The sequence below is a fragment of the Miscanthus floridulus genome, chromosome 13, assembly GCF_019320115.1.
Source record: "Miscanthus floridulus cultivar M001 chromosome 13, ASM1932011v1, whole genome shotgun sequence".
NCBI classification, from domain to species: domain Eukaryota; kingdom Viridiplantae; phylum Streptophyta; class Magnoliopsida; order Poales; family Poaceae; genus Miscanthus; species Miscanthus floridulus.
The window spans coordinates 66,423,521-66,444,418 of record NC_089592.1 but is presented as its reverse complement, the minus strand read 5'-3'; the positions used below and the strand labels follow the sequence as shown (position 1 = coordinate 66,444,418).

The window sequence follows — 20,898 nt, the reverse complement described above, 5'->3', positions numbered from 1 at the left end:
CATGATACTCATATAGTGTTTTAGTAAACAATTTACGGTGTAATACCGAGGGTGTTACACCTGCATACGACATCAACAGCAAGTTAGATACCCCGAACAACAAACTTAATTTCACAAAAAAATAATCTAATACAAGGTGTGTATGGGTTACTCAGTTAGTACCTATAACCTGACTCTTGCTGCAAGAAACAAAGCAAAATAGAGATAGTTCTCATGGCTGTGTACATGTTTGGAAAATATTACTTACCACTCATCACCAGTTCAACACATCTTTAAATACAATATTCTTGGTGGTCTTCCCTATAGTATCTAGTTCCTTGTTTGATTTTTACATAATTCTGGTTGTTTGCCTTGAAACTCCCCTTGACAAGGCAACATAAAGTTGTCCACATGAGAACATGAGTTCTGGAAGGTAGATCCCAACATTTGGAATGGTCTGCCCCTGAGCTTTGTTGATAGTCATTGCAAAGCTTAGGCGAATAAGGAACTATTTCCTTCTCATTTTAAAAGGTAGTGAAATATCATCGAACGGAGACATTGGAATCCTAGGTAGGAACACCCTTCTGCCTGCATGCTGCCCACCAACAATTTCAACATCAATTGCGTTGTCCTGGAGGGCTTTAACCATTAACCTGGTTCCATTGCACAATCCATTATTTGGATCAAGATTGCGGAGAAGGATCACAGGGCAGTTGATTTTTACTTTGAGCACATGCGGTGGGAGACCATTTGGAGTGATGGAGTTTAGGAAGTCAATAGGGTAGTTGTTTATTGAATCATCATTGACAGAGTCAAAGCTATGGTAAACTTTTTCCTCACCTGGAAACCTGTCAATCATCTTCTCATTTAGCTGATCCACATGTTCATTTTTGGTAGAAAGGATGGCACGTGTGCTCATATAAGATGTTGATCTTGCATTGTCCCCAAGTGATGGGAACACATGTTGGATTAGCTTGTTTACACAATCATCTGTATTTGTATAACCAATCACAATACTTTTGGCAAGTGAACATAATCATTGGTAATTGTCTCTTTAGTCCCATTCCCAATTCGAAGGAGGTAATCTGAGAACCATGGGTCAGATTGAGCCCTCATGTTACGTGTCAACCGTATCTTTCTGATACTATCCCACAAATAAGATCTCTAGAATGTAGCATCTGTCACCTATGCTCTAGTCCCACATGTTACCACTAGAAGAACCTCTCTAAGATCTCCACCAAATACCATGACCTTCCCTCCAAATGGCAATTCACAATTCATAATATCTTGTAGCAACTATCAAGACACTCAACCGCTAGACGATTTGTCATAGCAACCTCATCCTAGATTAGCAAAGATGCCCTATGGAGTAACTCTGTAGTACCACCTTGCTTTGTGAAGTTGCACATGCTATTGCTCGCAAGCTTTATAGGGATTTTGAACATTGAGTGTGTCGTGCGACCACTAGGCAGTATCGACGCTGCTATACCAGAGGTTGCGGTTGCAATGGCTATCAGTCCCTCAGAACGCACTCTAGCAAGAAGTGCCTTGACCATCAACAAAGAACACTTGGCTTTTTTTATTCAGTACATGATCCATAATCTCATCAAATCTAGCACATTGTTCCTTGCTAAGATTTCCTTTTATTTCTAAATGTTCCTAGTCGACCCCCACCAAAAGTTCTTCTCTGACCTCCCTCAGTATGTCATTAGAAAATTCAGCTATTTGATAAGAAATATTAGATATCAGTATACTTTTTTCTATTTGTAAGATCAGTACACAATGTTGTGACAAATTGTTACCTGTATCATTCAGCTCTAGAAGATCATAGTTTTTTATATCTTTTCCCATGGATTGGAGCAAATCTCTAATATCTCTAAGCACCATTTGTTCTACTATTTTTGAGTTACACCGGTTCCTGTTGTAATCTTCAGACACTGATTCTTTATGCTTCTCCCACAGTGCACGAATTTTGGTGGCCTCACAATGAACCAGAATAGTAGAAAATAACCTTCTGAGAGCATATGGCATCTAAAAGGTGGCTGACTCACACAAGCAGTCATCAATTGCCTTATCCGTCTCTATGAGTCCTCTCTTCTCACATGATTCTTTAAAAGTAGGACATATGATTCCTGCTACGGTTTTCAGATCCTCAAATGAAGTTGGACCCCTAACATGATTTAGAAGAACTCTCAAAAAATACCTCTCGCCTTCAGTAGGGTGCGCATACACTATCCCCCCAATTTGTCCTCCTTTGTTTCTTCTTTTCCATACCTTTTTGCCACTGATCCACCGGTAGTACTCTGACATCTCTTTGTACAATAATTTTCTTGCAAAACTGTCCACACGGCTAACCTTGAAAAATTTTGTTAGTGTAGTCATAGAAGATTTGGAATTGTTCACCACTTCTTCTAGATTCTCTCTCATCAATAATAACAGACTTCATGTTTGGCAAATGATATTGGAGCTGCAAAACAGATGGTATACCCCAAAAAGATGGAAACCGAAAATCCTGTGTATAGCTTTCGGCGAGGAGATGTATCTAGCATCCCTATACTGAAGAATCTCATTTATTACCCTAGCATCAACGACCGAGAATGATGCACAATTGTGGCCTTTGTATACATATTTAAATAAATACTTGCAGGCTTTGATGCTTGAACATGCTTCAACGTTGATTAACAGTTATATCTCATAAGCAGGCCAGGATTGTACAGGACAACCCACCTATTGTCCAACCCGGCCCCTCTTATCTTGACACGCTGGCCATCATCTCTTCTCCTATACAAAGGATAAGAATCTTTGCCTTGCTGTGTTTCTGGGTTGAATTGCCAGGATAGCTAAAGCAACACTCTCCATCGATCATACACGGACACTTCCTGTTCAAGGCACCACATGGTCCATGGAGCATATGCTTAATGACCAGGTTATGCAACACAGGGTACTTGTCCTTGTCAAGAATCTCTGCCGAGATGTATCTGTCATATTCATCTGGGTTTGATAACTTACATCCTCTTTTCATAATCAATAGGATGTGCTCATGTGGCAAGCCCCTTTTCTGAAACTCAGTCACATGCACATATGCTGCAACCTCACCAAAATATTTCTTCTTTATCAATAAATCCTTGACTGAGCGTAATTTGGCTCGGTATACTCTTGACACCATATCTGGCTGATCCTAGGTTGCAAGTCATTGTGATGAAGTAATCTGGCTTCCCGAAACACTGGACAATGGCCATTGCATTAAGAAATCTTTGTTGCATATCGCGATCACCACAAGAAAAAGAATAGGGCAACACAACTCTCTTTCCAACCTCTAAAGCTCTAGTCTCTCCAGCAAAAACTACATCAACCAAGCCCTATGGCACACATAAGAATATATTTGCATAATGAGTGAAATAGCTATTATCCATGTTCATTGAAATATCAAGAGATTTAGAAGTACTCACCTGGTACAGTTCAGCCCTTATGAGTTTCTGGTTTTTAGGGTTAGAATACCAGTCAAGCCACATGGACTTGATCTTTATATACATGTCAACAGCCCATTGCTGGAAAAGCCTCCCTCTAAATAACAGGATGTTGAAAAGACCCTTTCTAACTTGCATCATAAAGCAATAGTATTATCTTGCTATCACAAACCTTGATTTACTTGTTTCTGCAACTCTACTCATGTAATCACCTTATTGTATGTCGTCGTCTGTTTCACCATCATCTGCATGAATATGGAAATACATTATTTATTATTATATATATTTATATACATAGTAGGATGAAGTACGTTGCCATACCCCGTGGTTACTTACTGAATACTCACCATCAGTAGCAGACGTCTATTCTTTGGGAGTGTCATTGTATGGCATGAACTTATTCCATCCAGTTTCTCCTCTAGCATTTAACAAAGGATATGCCAATGGGTCATAACAACCATGATATGCCTTGATATAGCGCATCTTCTCTCCTTTGGGGTATACAATAACACTCCTATCAAAACATCTTTGGGGGTCATCACCATCGGTCCAGATAGCAGCAACTTGTGAGGCAGTAGGTGTTAGATAATCTACTGCTACCTTGTGTGAACACAGCATGGGAAGGCAGCGCCGAAAGGCCCCCTACTGTGATACTGTAGCGCGTTGCAGGTGCAGGCGCCACATGGCTCATCTGCAGCACTGTAGGCACATGTAGTGGCTGGCGCAGAGTCAGCCCTGTATGTTATCTAGTTACTATTGTAGCATGTGCGCTGTACTAGGACTAGATGGATAGAGTTATATAAATAGACTACCACGGCAACTCAGTAAAGAGAGTTCAGATTTGCCATTTCCTAGACAGGGCTTCGGCCAATGCTGGTGTCTTGTACTGTGTGTGTATGCTCTATTCTCCCTTCTTCTTCTAGCTCCAGCCATAGTGTGTGGGGAAGGACAACATTCATTCATGGTCGGCACGGCTAGTGGGTGCTCTGCAAGACTAGTGAGTGGTTCACTCACCTGAGCCGGTGATCCTGTGGGCCAACAAGTGGTATCGAAGCCATACAAACACCGTCGCTAGACTAACCGCTAGTGATGATGGGTGGTTCGGAGATGGGCGATAGCAGTGGCACTGCTGTGGCTACCCAGCCACGATCAGAGGTCATTGTTTGCACGGTGCGGGAGGTCAACGGCACTAGTTGGCCAACGCTAACTCGCACCAACTATGGAGAGTGGTCGGTGACCATGAAGGTCAAGCTCAGAGCCCGATGGCTCTAGAATGATGTTGACAAGGGCACCGACAATAAGGAAGATGACATGTCAGCGTTGGAGGCTATCCTCGCTGCTGTATCGGTGGAGTACAGGGAGCTGTTGGGGCGAAGAGCTCGGCTAAGGAGATGTGGGAGGCTATTGCGGCGATGCGTGTCGGTTCCGACCGCACAAAGAAGGTGATGTCCCAGCTTCTGAAGCAGGAGTACGCCAACCTCAAGTTCAAGGATGGTGAAATGGTGGAGGACTTATCTCTCCACCTGCAAACGCTCATCAACAAGCTGAAGAGCCATGGCGTCACCATCGATGAGGAGGAGACAGTCTCCAAGTACCTCCACTCTGTGCCGGCAAAGTACATGCAGATCGCTCTCTCCATAGAGACGATGTTGGACTTATCCACCCTCACCATTGAGGATGTGATAGGCCATCTATGGGTGGTGGATGAGCACCTGGAGTAGGTGATAACAATGAAGGATAGCGGGAAACTCCTACTGATGGAAGAGGAGTGGGCTGCTTGGAGGAACTCTGAAAAGGCAGCCTCCTCTAGCCACGGTGGCGATTGCAAGCGCCGTGGCAAGGCTTCTTCAGAGAAGAAGCAGGTCGACCCTAACGCCTACCGGCATTGCGGGAAGATGGGCCATTAGGTACGGGAGTGTCCAAACCGCAAGCAGGAAAAGAAGGCTCAGGCTCATCTGACACAAGCTGATGATGAGGATGAGGCCATTATCCTGATGGCGACATTCTGTGCACTGCATGACATCAAGGCTGAGGAGAAGGAAGAGGTGACGATGGTGGAAGGACATGGCAAGGCCTTGAAGACTATCAACCTCGACGAACCATGTGCCCAAGTTCACCTCGGACATGTGGGTGCCGACCAGGAGTAGCGGTGGTATCTGGACTCTGGTGCTAGCAACCACATGACAGGCTCCAAGGCATCCTTCTCCGAGCTCGACGATGGTGTTACCGGTATGGTGAAGTTTGGTGACAGCTCAAGGGTGGCTATCCAAGGGCGTGGCACCATTATCTTCAGGTGCCAGAACGAGGAGCACCGTGCACTAACTGATGTATATTATATCCCGCAGCTGTGTTCCAACATCATCAACATTGGTTAGCTAGATGAGCGTGGTAGCGAGGTATTGATCAAGGACGGAGTCCTTAGGATCAGGGACTAGGAGCAGCGACTTCTTGCCAAGGTGAAGAGGTTCCTAAATCGGTTGTACCTGCTCGACCTAAAGGAAGAGCAACCGGTGTGCCTGTCGGCAAGGCACTCCAAGGAACCGTGGATGTGGCATGCCCGGTTCAGACATCTCAACTTCGACACGCTTGGTCGGCTAGAAAAGATGGTCTAAGGGCTACCCCACATCAAGCAAGGAGGCGAGCTATGTGACAGCTACCTGGTCGAGAAGCAGAGGAGGCTACCTTTCCCAAAGAAGGCCAAGTATCATGCAAAGGACGCTCTCAAGCTCATCCATGGCGACCTCTACGGGCCAATCATGCCTGCTACAAACGGTGGTCGGCGGTACTTCCTCCTACTCATGGATGATTGCAGTCGCTACATGTGGCTACAACTCCTCATGAGCAAGGACGAAGCGGCGGTGGCGATCAAGAAGTTCAAGATGCATGCGGAGGCTGAGAGCGGCAAGAAGCTCCACGTGCTGAGGACTAATCACGGTGGCAAATTCACTTCGATGGAGTTCACTGTGTACTGTGCGGATCTGGGTGTGGGGCAACACCACACTGTGTCGTACTCGCCACAACAGAATGGCATGGTGGAGCGACGGAACCAGACGGTGGTCGGCATGGCCCTATCCATGATGAAGGCCAAAGGCATGCCAGCAAGGTTCTAGGGTGAGGCGGTGACCACGATGGTGTTCATCCTCAACCGCTCTCTGACCAAGGCCCTAACGGGCAAGACACCATTCAAAGCTTGGTATGGGCGCAAGCCGAGCGTATCCTTCCTCCAGACATTCGGTAGCATCGGCCACGTTAGGAAGACGAAGTCGAACCTCACCAAGCTAGAGGACAGGAGCACACTGATGGTGTTCCTAGGCTACATGGAGGGTACCAAGGCGTACTGGCTCTATGACCCATGCAGAGACAAGGTGCTTGTCTCGCGTGACGTCATGTTCGATGAGAAGGTGGCTTGGGACTGGAGCAGTTCGAGCATGGGGGAAGCTGGTAGCTTCACCAACATCTTCATCATCAAGCACCTGGTCATCCACAATTGTGGAGACGCTGGGGAAGAGGTGCCCAGCACTCCGGGAGGAGTGTCGAGCACTCCAGCGGTAGAGCCGAGCACTCCTGGGTAGTGTCGAGCACTTTGGGAGGGATGTCGAGCACTCCAGGAGGAGTGCCGAGCACTCCTGGAGGGATGCTGAGCACACCAGGATTGGTGCCAGGAGGTTCTACAGTGGTGGCGACCACTCTAGGACGGGTGTCGAGCACTCCCGTGGCAGAGTCAAGACGTCTTGCAATGGTGCAAACCACTCCAAGACTGAGGCTGGGCAATCCTACAATGTGGCCAAACACTACAGGAGTTATGATGAGCTGTCTAGAAGTAGTGCTGAGCACTGCAATCAGGGTGCCGAGCACTCAAGGTGCTATGCTGGGCACTCTGGCGGAACAGGGAACTTCATCGACGTCGATCGAGTTTGCCTCACCTCCAAGTGACATCACTGAGTTCGTGGACGCCTACCATGAAGGTGAGGAGGTGCGGTTCCACAGGCTGGACGACACCATCGGCGGCATAGGCCCCCCAAGCATGGTGGGTAGGCTGCTCAATGACGCAGAGCTGCTACTCATCAGTGCTGAGGAACCACCCATGTTCACGCTGGCCGAGGGCGATGGAAACTGGCGACGGGCGATGCTGGAGGAGATGAAGGCGATCGAGGAAAACGAGACTTGGTAGCTCATCGATCCACCTCCAGGATGTCGTCCGATTAGCCTGAAGTGGGTGTACAAGGTCAAGCGGGACGAGCTCGGCGCTATTGTCAAGCACAAGGCGTGCCTCGTCATCCGAGGCTTTGTTCAGCGCGAGGGCATAGACTTCGAGGAGGTCTTTGCACCAGTAGCGCGCATGGAGTCGGTCCGTTTGCTACTTGCTTTGGCAGCAGCAAAGCACTGGCGCGTCCATCACTTGGATGTTAAATCGGCCTTCCTCAATGGCGAACTAGCGGAGACGGTCTTCATCAGCCAACCTCTAGGTTTCGCCGTCAAGGGAGAGGAGCACAGGGTGCTCCGACTACACAAGGCGCTCTACGGGCTATGGTAGTCCCCACGAGCATGGAACGCCAAGCTTGACGCTATGCTGGGCGAGCTTGGGTTCTAGCAGTGTGCAACCGAGCACGCGCTATACACGCGGCGACGGGGGAAGGAGGAGCTCATCGTCGGCATGTATGTGGATGACTTAATTGTCACCGGTACGCACACGGAGGACATCAACAGCTTCAAGCGCGAGATGGCGACTCATTTTCGAATGAGCGATCTCGGTGCACTCTCCTACTACCTCGGTATCTAGGTGAGATAGGGGAAGGAGGAACTCACGCTCGGTCAGAGCGTGTATGCCTCCAAGCTATTGGAGAGGAGCGGCATGGCTGAGTGCAAGCCATGCGTAACTCCGATGGAGGAGCGGCTGAAGCTGACGAAGGCCAGCACCGCGGCAAAGGCGGATGCGACACTCTACTGAAGCATCATCGGCGGTCTACGCTACCTAGTCCACACGAGGTCGAACATTGCGTTCACCGTGAGCTACGTCAGTCGCTTCATGGAGGATCCTAGAGAGGATCACTGGGCTACGGTGAAACGGCTACTGCGCTACATCAAGGGGACGATGGATCATGGGATCATCTTCCCAAAGACCGGCGAGAGTAGGCTATAGCTCATTATGTTCAGCGATGCAGACATGGCGGGGGACATCGATGGGCGACGGAGCACCTCTGGCGTGCTCGTCTTCCTCGGGTCGGCCCCAATTTCATGGCTGTCACTAAAATAGAAGGTGGTGGCGCTATCTACGTACGAGGCAGAGTACGTAGCGGCGGCCACAGTGGCGTGCCAAGTTGTGTGGCTGCGCCGGCTACTGGGTGAGCTGATCGGCGTGGAAGCTCACCCACCAGCACTGATGGTGAACAACCAACCCGCCATCGCCCTCGCGAAGAATCTGGTTCTACACGACCAGAGTAAACACATCGACATGAAGTTCTACTTCCTCAGGAACTGTGTTGATGGAGGGCAGATCGTTATCGAGTTCATCGAAACTGGTCAGCAACTCACGGACGTCCTCACCAAGAAGCTCGGACGTCTTTGACTCACGGAGCTGAAGGAGATGATTGGCATGGAGGGGGTACAAGGGTTAGCAGTAAGATTAGGGGAAGATTGTTAGATAATCCATTGCTATCTTGTGTGAACACAGCAAGGGAAGGCGGCGCTGAAAGCCCCCCTGCTGTGATACTATAGTCGCGGCAGGTGCAGGCGCCGCACGGCTCACCTGCAGCACTGTAGACACATGCAATGCCCGGCGTTGAGTCAACCATGTATGTTATCAGCATGTGCGCTGTACTAGGACTAGATGGATAGAGTTGTATAAATAGACTACTACGGCAACTCAGTAAAGATAGTTCAGATTTGCCATCTTCTATATAGGGCTTCGGCCAACGCTGGTGTCTTGTACTGTGTGTGTATACTCTGTTCTCCCTTCTTCTTCTAGCTTCAGCCATAGTATGTGGGGACGGACAACGCTCGTTCGTGGTCGGCACGGCTAGTGGGTGCTCGGCAACACTAGCGGGTGTGCTCGGTAAGACTGGTGAGTGGTTCACTCATCTGAGCCGGTGATCCTATGGGCCAATAGTTGGGGCATTATACCTGTTATGCACGAATTAAATAAAGAGGAAGTAGTATATTCGCTGGTTATGATAATTTTTTTTAAAAAAAAAGCGAGTAATGGAGAAGAGGTTGTACCTTCGTTGGTTAGGTGTCACATTAGTGTTGAGCTCAATTACATAGTCACCGAGATTTGGAATAGAGCCAACTGTATTAAAGGTCTGTACCTAAGGGTAATTTGCTTGTAGTATCCTGAGCACATTTCTTATGATATTTATATCAAGATCGGGTGACCTTTTCACTCTATGCGACAATGTATCGTCTTCTGCTGTGTCATAAAAGTAGAGTTGCAGGTGACGTGGGCCTTTTGATCCTGGCAGCAAATGGTCCAGACGATGATACATCGCACCATGTACACGGAATGTATATATGCCGGTACCTGCTGCGGTGTAGTATCTCTGGTCCAGTGTAACTCCGAGACTTGTGAATGAGAAGTGAGAGTTGAAGTACCGTACGTGTTTTCTGAAATATTTTGCATCAGTATCCACCTGACTCGTGAACAACCTCTTCAACTCAGCAGGTACATCATGGATATGCACTTTTATCTTTCCCATTCTACAACAGAATCCCGGTGGTTCACCTTCAAATCTCATGGCTCCACAATATCGGCAGTCACCAACCTTTTTCAAAACATGGTGCTCTTCCGGCGAGTTATGGTAGACGAAATCATAAGGATCATCAGCGGCCGCGTTGCCAGTGCAATCATCACTGACATGATATGACTGGAATGCACATTCTGTTTTTATATGTTGTAAAATATGTTAATATGGTAGTCACTCCACATGGTTACAAATAATAATTTAAGTAATAGTTACCTCCACCAAGAAACTACATTGTCTCAAAATCTTTAGGACCATCTTCTATGACCAATTCCTCTTCTATGTCAAGTATATGATCTGTTGCATAGGCGCTTGAAATTAAGGTGATGCACGCAACAAAATGCCGACAAAGAAAAACGGCATGTTTGCTGGTTGGTTTTGGGACTGGTTTGAGCTGGCTGGTGCTGGTTTATTATGAGAGAATAACACTGTTGGCTGGCTGGTTTGGGCTGGCTGAAACCAACAAGCGAACAGGCTGAAAAACTGCATTGGTGAACAGATTTGTAAAACCAACCTTCATCATCAGGATCATGGTTTGTAGGTTCGAAGCAGTATCAAACTCGACTTCATCATTGGTGTCTACACATCTCGGATGTACATGTGTCACAGGCGTATGGTTAACATTTTCTTCCTGGACAAGAGTAGGGCACGCTCGGTGGTTGTTATCCGCTGCTCTTGCTTTTTTATAGTCCCGCCTCTGCTGTAGCAATTTTGCCTTGGTTGTCGCATCCATGTTTAGGTACCAGTTTCAGAAACTGATCTGTTTGGCAGTGCTTGAGCTGGCACCTGATCACCATTGCACACAAGAGATATCAGCCTGTTCGGTTGGCTGGTTCGTATTGTTGCTGATTCGTGAAGAAGTACTGCTGGCTGGTTTGTGTGAGAGAAAAATACTGTTCCGGCTGGAAATTTACGATCGTTTACGACGAGCCACAGCCAAACGAACAGGCTTATTTGATCCAATCTCCACCCCTCGAAATTTACAATCTTTTAGTTAGATGGTAACATACTTGAATTAATTACGGTGCCGTTTGAACTCTTGGTCTGCAAAGGCCTCAATGGTGGGCATTGTTTCCTGACGTACTCATCATTCCTATGTAGCCAGTCGTTGGACTCAATTGGATTATCATTTTCCTGGTCACGATGTATTGATGCTTGGCAAATGGCCGAAACACCACTTTCTTGTGGTGTTTTTCCTCCTGCGACTTTTAGTTTTCAATTGAGCGTGCCTCTGGTAAGTGTTGTAATTGAAAACTAAAACACCATGTTCGTTTGTTGGTTTCAACCAGCACAAACCAGTCAACCAACAGTGTTTTCCTCTCACATAAAATCAGCACCAGCCAGCCCAAACCAACCCAGAAACCAACCAGCGAACAGGCCGAAAGTCGCAAGAGAAAAAACACCACAAGAAAGTGGTTATATTTGGAGATCTAATTAAAGAAGTTGCTCGAGGGTATTCTTTTACTCAAGGGCCATCCTTGTGATTATGAGCTACAGCCCCACATGTTATTTGAACGATGGAGCGCCAAGTGACGTGGCTATTCTGGACTGAGATGGTATACAATATACAATATACAATATATATATATATATATATATATATATATATATATATATATATATATATATATATATATATAGACACACACACTTAAATAACTCAGGGAATATAAATACGTAATTTTATAGTTTGGGGACCTGGGTAAAAATCGAGTGATAGTTTAAGGACCGTCGGTGTAATTTACTCTATTACTTTTATATATGCAACGATGTGACAACACAATTGGCCACCCTTTCCTCCTCAATTTAATACATAGTACTGCGTCTATGTGTTCGTCATCAGCAATTAGCAAATCATGTACCAGATGTACTGTAGCTGTTCATTTGGATTTTGGATGCTGTCTAGCGTCCTTATACCATCAGAACTTCCAGCATGCGTATACAGGCTACAGATATTAAATCGTCGTTGGATTTTGATTGTATGAAACTTACTGTGTACCCTACTGATGGTATTAATGAAAAAAAAAACTAGAGCCATAATCAATCTAGACTTCTAGAGTCTAGACTAGATTCTGTGCACAACTTTTGTTTTAGAAAAAAAAAAAGTGGAGTGAAATGGGTCAGATAGTAATTTTGCGAAGCCCATTCTTTATAACGGCAAATAGCCAATTCTCTTCTTCTTTTTTTGCGTCTCTCATCTAGGTACAACTGTAGTATCTGTTCATGACCAGATACACACACCAACACCACACACACTCACACCCATGCACACCTCAAGTACACAACAGATCCTACAACTACACTTAGATTTCAAGATCGCGTCTTTGAAGAGATCACCAAAACCATCTAATGCTCCGTAGACGATGGGCGTGTCATAATTCTTTTGTAGCTTCACGTGAAAGAGAGCCCCTATTAAAATGGGTGGAAAATCATGGGACCCACGACCGGCTGCACCAGCAGCAGGTTCGCCACTCGAGCTACGGCTCGTTCCCGCCAATTCTCTTCTTGAACAAGGCCAGGCCCAACAAGGAACGGGGATACGACTGGGTCGCTTTGACTTGCGTACGACACTCCCGACTCACTGGTCCTGGGGCTTCCGCAACCGCCGCGTACGACACTCCCGACTCACTAGTGCTGGGGCTTCCGCAACCGCCGCGTACGACACTCCCGACTCGCTGGTCCTGGGGCTTGCCTGCCTAACAATTCAAGCATTCTGGCAGAAATACCTACCTATATTATCCAACACTACCGAAGGAAATTCTAGCCCGGCCAGCGTGCGTGCCGCCGACGGGATTTCGGTTCAGCTCGCTTACCCGTCGGTGCCCTCGCCGATCTTGCGGATGCGCCTGTAGCAGTCGACGGTGCGGGCGCCGGCGGGGGGCGAACTCGGCCAGGTTGAGCGCGCCCAGGGGCACCTCCTCGCCGTCCATAGACAGCTGGAGGCCGCGGCGGTGCCGCGAGACTGAGCCGGCTCCGCTAGAACCTCCGAAGGCTTGGGCAGCAGGGCAGCGACGGCACGATACATTAAGTTCTGATGTATAGCAACCATGGAAACACTATTTATGCATATAATGCAGATAGGTAATGTCCTTTTATTTTAATCTGATCTGATGAAAGGGGGAAAATCCCACAACATCTGGTAATAACCTGATTATATGCATTTTACCAGGAATTTCAACATACAGAAGGCTCCAAGCCTTGCTCACATTATATCACTTCTCTTGCCACTTTTCGCTTTTGCCTTCATGGTAACCACAGAGGCAGCACCCCGTCATCATGCTTCCCTAAGAGCTCAAGCAGCAGCTCTTCTTCGATGGAAATCTACCATGAGAGGTAACTCTACAGCTCTGAGTTCTTGGAGCTCTGACATTCCACCAAGCAACTGGACCGGCATCACATGTGGTGATTTAAGCCATGCACCTAGAACATTTGTTATCACCAGAATCTCCCTCAGAGGAGTTGGAATTGTTGGGCGGCTGGACACGCTTGACCTTCTCTCTTTACCCTACATCACCAGCCTTGACCTCAGCAGCAATACCGTCTCAGGCCCAATTCCACCAACCATCGGTTCTCTCCGAGCACTATCCATCCTCAACCTCTCCAGTTGCCATCTCGAAGGAAGCATACCGTCAACCGTCAGTAACCTCACCATGCTTAGAGGTATGTACTTGTACAATAACCTACTCTCTGGTCCGATCCCTGAAGGGTTGAGAATTCTCCCTCTTTTGGTGCATTTGGATTTTTCTAGCAATAAATTGACTGGAACTATTCCACCAAACATTGCGAATCTCACTAGTGTATCTTATCTGGCTCTCTCGTACAATAATCTTACTGGTCCAATTCCCAAAGAGATTGGACGCCTTGAGCAACTTGTTTCCTTTGATGTTTCTCACAATCTCCTTACAGGATTCATCCCTTCCACTATTGCAAACATGACTGGCTTGCAAACTCTGATGCTACAAGTGAATAGCTTAGGTGGCACCATCCTTGACAATGTTAAGCATCTTTTTAACCTTCAAGTTTTGAATATGCACCACAATGAGTTTAGTGGTTCAATTCCTTCCGGTCTCAGAAATCTCTCCAACCTTGTGGAACTTAACCTTGGATACAATAATTTTACCGGTTTGATTCCTCCAAGTATAGGGCATTTGTCTAATCTCTTTTTTCTTAGCATGGCCCGTAACCCACTACATGGAACCATCCCTCTGGAACTAGGGAATCTAACAAACTTGCAGTATATTTGGATCTACTTTACTCATATATCCGGATCGGTACCTGAGAGTTTTGGGAACCTGCAAAACATGAGGGATATACGGCTATTTGCTAACAATCTCTCTGGACATCTACCTCCGGCGCTTGAAAACCTTACTAATATCATACTTGCTGATTTTTCCAACAATAGCTTCAAAGGGAAGTTGCCAAACCTATGCCAAGGGAAAACGTTGCAACACCTCAATTTTTGGTTGAACATGCTTCATGGTTTCATTCCAGATAGCATCAAGCACTGCACAAGCTTAGAATTTCTCAGCTTCTCAGACAACCAATTAGAGGGGGATTTGTCAAAGCATTTTGGAACGTACCCACACCTTATCATCCTTGATTTAAGCATGAATAATTTCTATGGATATCTCTCGCCAAATTGGGCAGCAAGTCATAATTTAACAACTATGTGGATTTTTTAAACCTTGATCAATGGAACCATACCTTCGGAGTTGTCCAGACTAACAAATCTTGGAGACCTACGTCTCCACACAAATAGGTTAAATGGTGAGATATCACCGGAGATTAGTAATATGAGAAACCTCTACTGGTTGGATTTAAGTGGAAATCAACTATCTGGGCCAGTCCCTTCGGAGATTGGCCGACTAAATGATATTCAATTTCTAGATTTCTCTACCAACCAACTGAATGGAACAATACCTGGGGAACTTGCAGAATGTCAAAAGCTAATTTCAGTTAAGTTGAATGACAATAACTTAACTGGTAACCTTCTTGGAGTCATTGGAAGTATGACAAGCTTGGTTATGCTAGATCTGAGCAAGAATAATCTCAATGGAACATTACCCACAGAACTAGGGAATCTAAACATGCTTGAATTCTTCAACCTCTCTCACAATCAATTCAGTGGAAGAATACCATCCTCCATAGCAAGTATGAAAAGCTTGATTAAACTTGACGTGCCATACAACAATTTGGAAGGTCCTGTTCCAAAAGGATTCCACAATGCTTCTGTAAGTTGGTTCATCCACAATATGGGTCTATGTGGTGACTATATAGGTTTGCGACCATGTTATTCACCCCCTACACACAACAGCAGGAAGAAACGAAAAGAAATTGTAATAGCAATTGGGATTCTTCTACTTGCTAGTGTGCTATCAGGAATCACAATTTTCTTCATTCGACGGAAGAAAAAATCTGAAGACACAACTACCACAATTCACAGAGATGTATTCTCTATCTGGAACTTTGATGGAAGATTAGTATTTGATGACATTATTAATGCTATTGAAAACTTTGATGAGAAATATTGTGTCGGAGCAGGAGGTTGTGGTAGTGTCTACAGAGCACAGTAACATACTGGCAGAGTGTTTGCTGTAAAAAAGCTACACTCCACCGGAGAAATGGTGGATGACGATGCAACATTTTCTCGTGAAATTGAAGTACTGATGAAGATACGGCACCGCAACATTGTCAAACTGTATGGTTTTTGTTCACACAGACGGATCAAATTTTTCGTTTATGATTATATTGAGAGAGGAAGTCTGGCCACCGTCCTCCGTGATGACGAGCTAGCAAATCAGTTCCACTGGAAAAGGAGAGTATCCCTCGTTACTGATGTGGCTCGGGCTATATATTACTTACATCATGAGTGTGATCCATCCATAGTTCATCGGGACATTACCAGTGGTAACATCCTGTTGGATGCTGAGTACAAGGCCTTTGTGTCAGATTTTGGCATTGCAAGAATTATAAAACCTGATTCATCAAACTGGACTGAGCTAGCTGGAACATATGGCTACATGGCACCAGGTATGTGCATCTGCGATTACTTATTAAATAGTTTCAGAAAGAGTAATCTACATTTCTAGTAGTCCTGCAACATTAACTTTCCTACTTTTGCAGAACTTTCCTACAGATATGTGGCCACAGAAAAATGTGATGTGTATAGTTTTGGTGTGGTAACAATGGAGGTGGTGATGGGCAAGCACCCAGGTGAACTTATAGGCCAGCTACCCTTTCTTGAAGAACATGTCTTGCTTGAGGAAATCATTGACAAACGCCCAGTGACACCAGCAAGCGATGAAGAAGGGTACATTGTTCGGCTTATTTCTGTTGCCAAATGGTGTATTCAAGCTTCCCCAAATGACAGGCCAACAATGCAGCAGGTGTATCAAACTCTTACGACCTCCTGTTAGCATCCCTCGCATAAACGCATTGTTACTCTGGTTTTCGTATGAGTTTGCCTGTTTCCCAGCTATGTTGTCAGTGGGAGTGAGCTGAGATTTGTACTAAATAAAGCACCTTCCAACAAGGTTGACATTAGTGCATTTTACAGAATTACATGTTAGTAAATTGGACTTGTATTTCTTTTAATATAATGGAATAATACAGTCCCGACCTGGAACTGTGCTTCTCATTGGAGTTTGGAGCTTTGAATGTTGTCTATACTGTGCCAATTGAACTTTCGGCTGCTTTAACCAAAGGCCACAAGTAATGATGTCTCCTCTATGGATTTTGCTTCTCTCTGTAACTGTGTACCAGTGTCTGTGGTGTTAAAGGTATAAGCCGTGCAAAAATCTAGAATTTTGATTCATATATGTATAAAGCAAACACTTTTTACTCTGGAGCAAGTGCAAGTACCAGCTTATACTTTTCAAGTACGCTGCCAGATGGCAGCAGCGGCAGTGTGGCCCAAGCCTAACCAAACATTGGTGCACGCTGGGCTATTTACCAATGTCTTTACGACCTTAACTAAGGGGTCTCATTCTACGATCCTAATCAGTAGTCTATGTTTCTATGATTTTTATGTTTACGATCTTACCTAAAACCCTCTGATTCAATTTAGAATCTATAATTTTTTATTGACGACCTTGCCATCCAGACGCACTGTACCAGACCACGCACTCGCCCAGGCACCGGGTACAGTCCCTGGCGTGTCCTTCGCGCAGGCACAAGCTCGTACGCCCCAAATCGGCCACAGGTTTGCTCAACTGCTAGGTGCCTGGGCGCAGTGGCAGGTCCAGAAATCAGGTATGGGCGGCTAAATAATTGAAGAGTATATATCTTACAAGCAGCAAAATCATCAAATTGGCTTTAGAAGGTCAGCAGCTATGTCATTGACATTAGGCAAAATCCATGGTCTTTTTTCTCAACCTAGCTGTTTTTAGTTAGATATTCTTCTTCGACACATCTTTCTTACTAAAATAAAATACTTTTTCATCCTAACCTCCTATGCCCTACCGTCATTAGAAACTAACAAATAGCTTGATAATAGTAAGCATCTAATTCTTCTCTTCTCCTATGCAATTTTTAGAAACTAGCAATTGGCATTCATCAATCAAAATAGGATAAATTGATGTAAGATAACTATAATCAATACTCAATGACTCACTATGTAAGTGCAGCAGCCAGCAGCGAATTTTTTTTTAATTTTAACGCTTTTTGTAAACTAATTCTAAATCTAACACTGGCTGTTTTTTATTTTTAAATCTAACAATTTTGGCCGCGCTTATTGCCATGGTGCGGCCAAATGCCTGTGTCGCGCCATGCATGGTGGCGCGGCAAGAGGGCTGACGTGGCGACGACCGGGGCGCTGACTGATGACGTGGCAGGGTCTGCCACGCCACCGATCTTGGCGCGGCAGTGACGCGCCACAGCTGATGGCGCGGAAGGACGGGATTAATTCGCCGGGCGGACGCCGTGGCGGTAGAGCACTGCTGCCTGCAACGTGTTGTGTGTGCTGCCACCACGTGATCACAGAAACCTGGGGGGCCCACGTCGTCCTCAGGGCTCATCCTCATCCTCTGTGGCTCGCCCTTCGTGTGGCTGTGGCCTGCCCTACCAAGGACTAGGACTACTTGGAGCTCAGAGATCCGAATAACACCGCATAAAAAATTTTTACATAGGACATAAATATATTTTAATAGTTTAAAGATCCGAATAACACCGTATAAAAAGTTTAGTGACTGCTCTTGCATTTTACAAAACCACACAATTATTTCTCAAGAGGTAGCAAGAGGACATTGATTAATTACATATTACCTTTAGAATGTCTAACTCAAAAAAATGATAGATCTAATATAGTTATTTGGTAGTTGGTATTATAAATCTTAATAAAAAAATAATTTATGTGCAAAACGTCAAGAGCAGGTGAGCAAGTTGTACAGTGTAAATTAATTTATGCATTCTCTTTGCAACAGTGCAGAGCGACGGTGCCAGGGACACTGTCCGGCGCATTATGTCACTGCTCACACGTTGCATCCATGGCTGTTGAGTCAAAGGCTGCCGCTGCTGGTGTGCTGTGCGCCGAGTGTGCTCTCGTGAGCGGCTGTGAAAGTGGCAAGCTGCTGATGGTTGTAGCTCTCTGTAGCTAGTACGGCCTGGACTGGACATGCATAGCCAAAGCAAGCATGCATGCTCTAGTGGATTAGCTCGCCTCTAGTAGGCTAGTAGCGAAGGGAAGCATAACTGAGCATGTATGACGTGCAACTGACAAGCCGGTGATGGCAGCAACAGTGGTCGCAACGTGACGGAACCGAGAGAGCCCATAGCCCTGTCCCCTGTAGCCAGTAGGGGTCTTCTCGGGAACAGCCCATTGCTATTGCTAGTGTAGAGCACCACCTTTTTTTTCTAGAGCCTCATTAGGATTAATGTACCAGTACCAGATTGTGACTAAACAGAAAAGTACTACAATCATAGTTGTGCAGGGCATGAGCATGGGCACAGTGTTTCGCTGCTTTCCTGCTGCCCCAAGGAGATATGGTACCAATGCAAAGCAGTGGGGGATACGCATGGATACCGAGACAAAGTGGCAGACAAAGCTTTTGAATTAGAGCATGGGCGTTGTTGCTGCCGGACACTCACAGCATTGCTACACGCTAGCTTGATCTGCGGCAGGGCGATGGGACGTGACATTGATTAATTCCAGTTTACCTTTAGAATGTCTAGCTCAAAAATGATAGATCTAATATAGTTATTTGGTAGTTGGTATTATAAATCTTAATAAAAAATTGTGTGGTTTTGTAAAATGCAAAAGCTGTCACTATATTTTTTATGCGGTGTTATTCGGATCTTTAAACTCTTAAAATGTATTTATGTCCTATGTAAAACTTTTTATGCGGTGTTATTCGGCTCTCTGAACTCCAAGCAGTCTTAGTCTTGGTAGGGCAGGCCACAGCCACAGGAAAGGCGAGCCGCAGAGGATGAGGATGAGCCCTGAGGACGACGTGGGGCCCTCAGGTTTCCGTGATCACGTGGTGGCAGCACACGCAGCACCTTGGCAGGCAGCAGAGCTCTGCCGCCACGGCGTCCGCCCGGCGAATTAATCTCGTCCTTGCCGCGCCATCAGGTGTGGGTGTGGTGCGTCACTGCCACGTCAAGATCGGTGGCGCGACAGACCCTGCCACATTACCGGTCAGCGCCCCGGTCGTCGTCACGTCAGCCCTCTCGCCGCGCCACCATGCATGGCGCGGCACAAGCATTTGGCCATGTCATGAAAATAGACGCGACCAAAAGTGTTAGATTTAAAAATAAAAAACAGCTGGTGTTAGATTTAGAATTAGTTTAAAAAAGTGTTAAAATTAAAAAAAATCCCGGCAGCAGGGGGTCTTGGACCTGGGATCTTGCCGGCTGTGGGTGACTCCGCTGGACGCTGGCTGCTGCGTCAGATGCCGACCGCCGAGGCAGGGCAGGCTTAGGGGCAGACGGAGCACCAGTCAGTGGGGCGGCTGCTGTGATGGCTGCCTAGTCCGCCAGCAGGGGCCAAGAGGTAGACCTTGGCAGCACCGCAGCCTGAAGGGTGTAGGCAGCCAACGCCCAGCGCGGCAGCGCCCTGCAGGTGCTGATCTACGTGGTGGTGGCCGAGGAGGAGGCGCCGCCGTCACAGGAGAACGGAGGCGCGGTCGGGAGTCCTAGGATAGCCGTGAAGGCTGCCTCTGGCGGTCTGGCCTCTGGATGGGACTGGGCCTTTGCAGGCTTCCTGTGATGGGCTGCTCCTGGGCTGGATTGAAGGGGGCTATTAGAAGTGCTGGGAATATGTCATTGGGCTGGTAGCATGGAACATATAGAAGTGTTGGGCCTGTCTAGTTAATCAGTCATTGGAAGAGGGGCAATTTTGTCATTTTATTGCCAATGGACGCAAGGAAGCTGCATCAATCAAGAACACAAATTTGAAATGATAAGAATTTGTAGCATGTTCAAGAGCCTTTCTTAAACACACTTTCTAAATTATTATTTTTTGTATGTTCGAGAGTCTTTCTTAAGCACTCTCCAAATTATAATTTGTAGAGTCATTTGAATAAAAAACACTTTCTGCTTTGGCTAGAGAGAATCAATCGTGCTCTTTATTCTGGCTAGCGGAAAATCTAAAGTAAAGAATGGTTGTATTTGGAGATCTAATTAAAGAAGTTGCTCGAGGGTATTCTTTTACTCAAGGGCCATCCTTGTAATTATGAGCTATGACCCCACATGTTAATTGTACGATGGAGCGCCAAGTG

The 20,898-nt window shown here is 46.2% G+C and overlaps 1 protein-coding gene and 1 pseudogene across 1 annotated transcript; one reads left to right on the top strand and one right to left on the bottom strand.

The window, feature by feature from the left end:
* Positions 1–487: 487 nt before the first annotated feature.
* On the bottom strand, positions 488–2,010 carry LOC136499945 (uncharacterized). The gene is made up of 2 exons (XM_066495424.1): positions 1,782–2,010; positions 488–969 (listed from the first exon to the last, which is right to left on the bottom strand). The coding sequence occupies exons 1-2, from the start codon at positions 2,008–2,010 to the stop codon at positions 488–490; spliced, it is 711 nt and encodes a 236-aa protein (XP_066351521.1).
* Positions 2,011–12,840: 10,830 nt separating this feature from the next.
* LOC136501818 (MDIS1-interacting receptor like kinase 2-like) lies at positions 12,841–16,828 on the top strand (annotated as a pseudogene).
* The last annotated feature ends 4,070 nt before the right edge of the window (positions 16,829–20,898 follow it).

Bases quoted from the DNA above. Each gene is read 5' to 3' on its own strand.
- LOC136499945 (XM_066495424.1), bottom strand. From the start codon at position 2,010: ATGCCATATGCTCTCAGAAGGTTATTTTCTACTATTCTGGTTCATTGT. The intron at 970-1,781 runs GTAACAATTTGT...ATACAAATACAG, and splicing joins TCTAGAGCTGAATGATACAG to ATGATTGTGTAAACAAGCTA.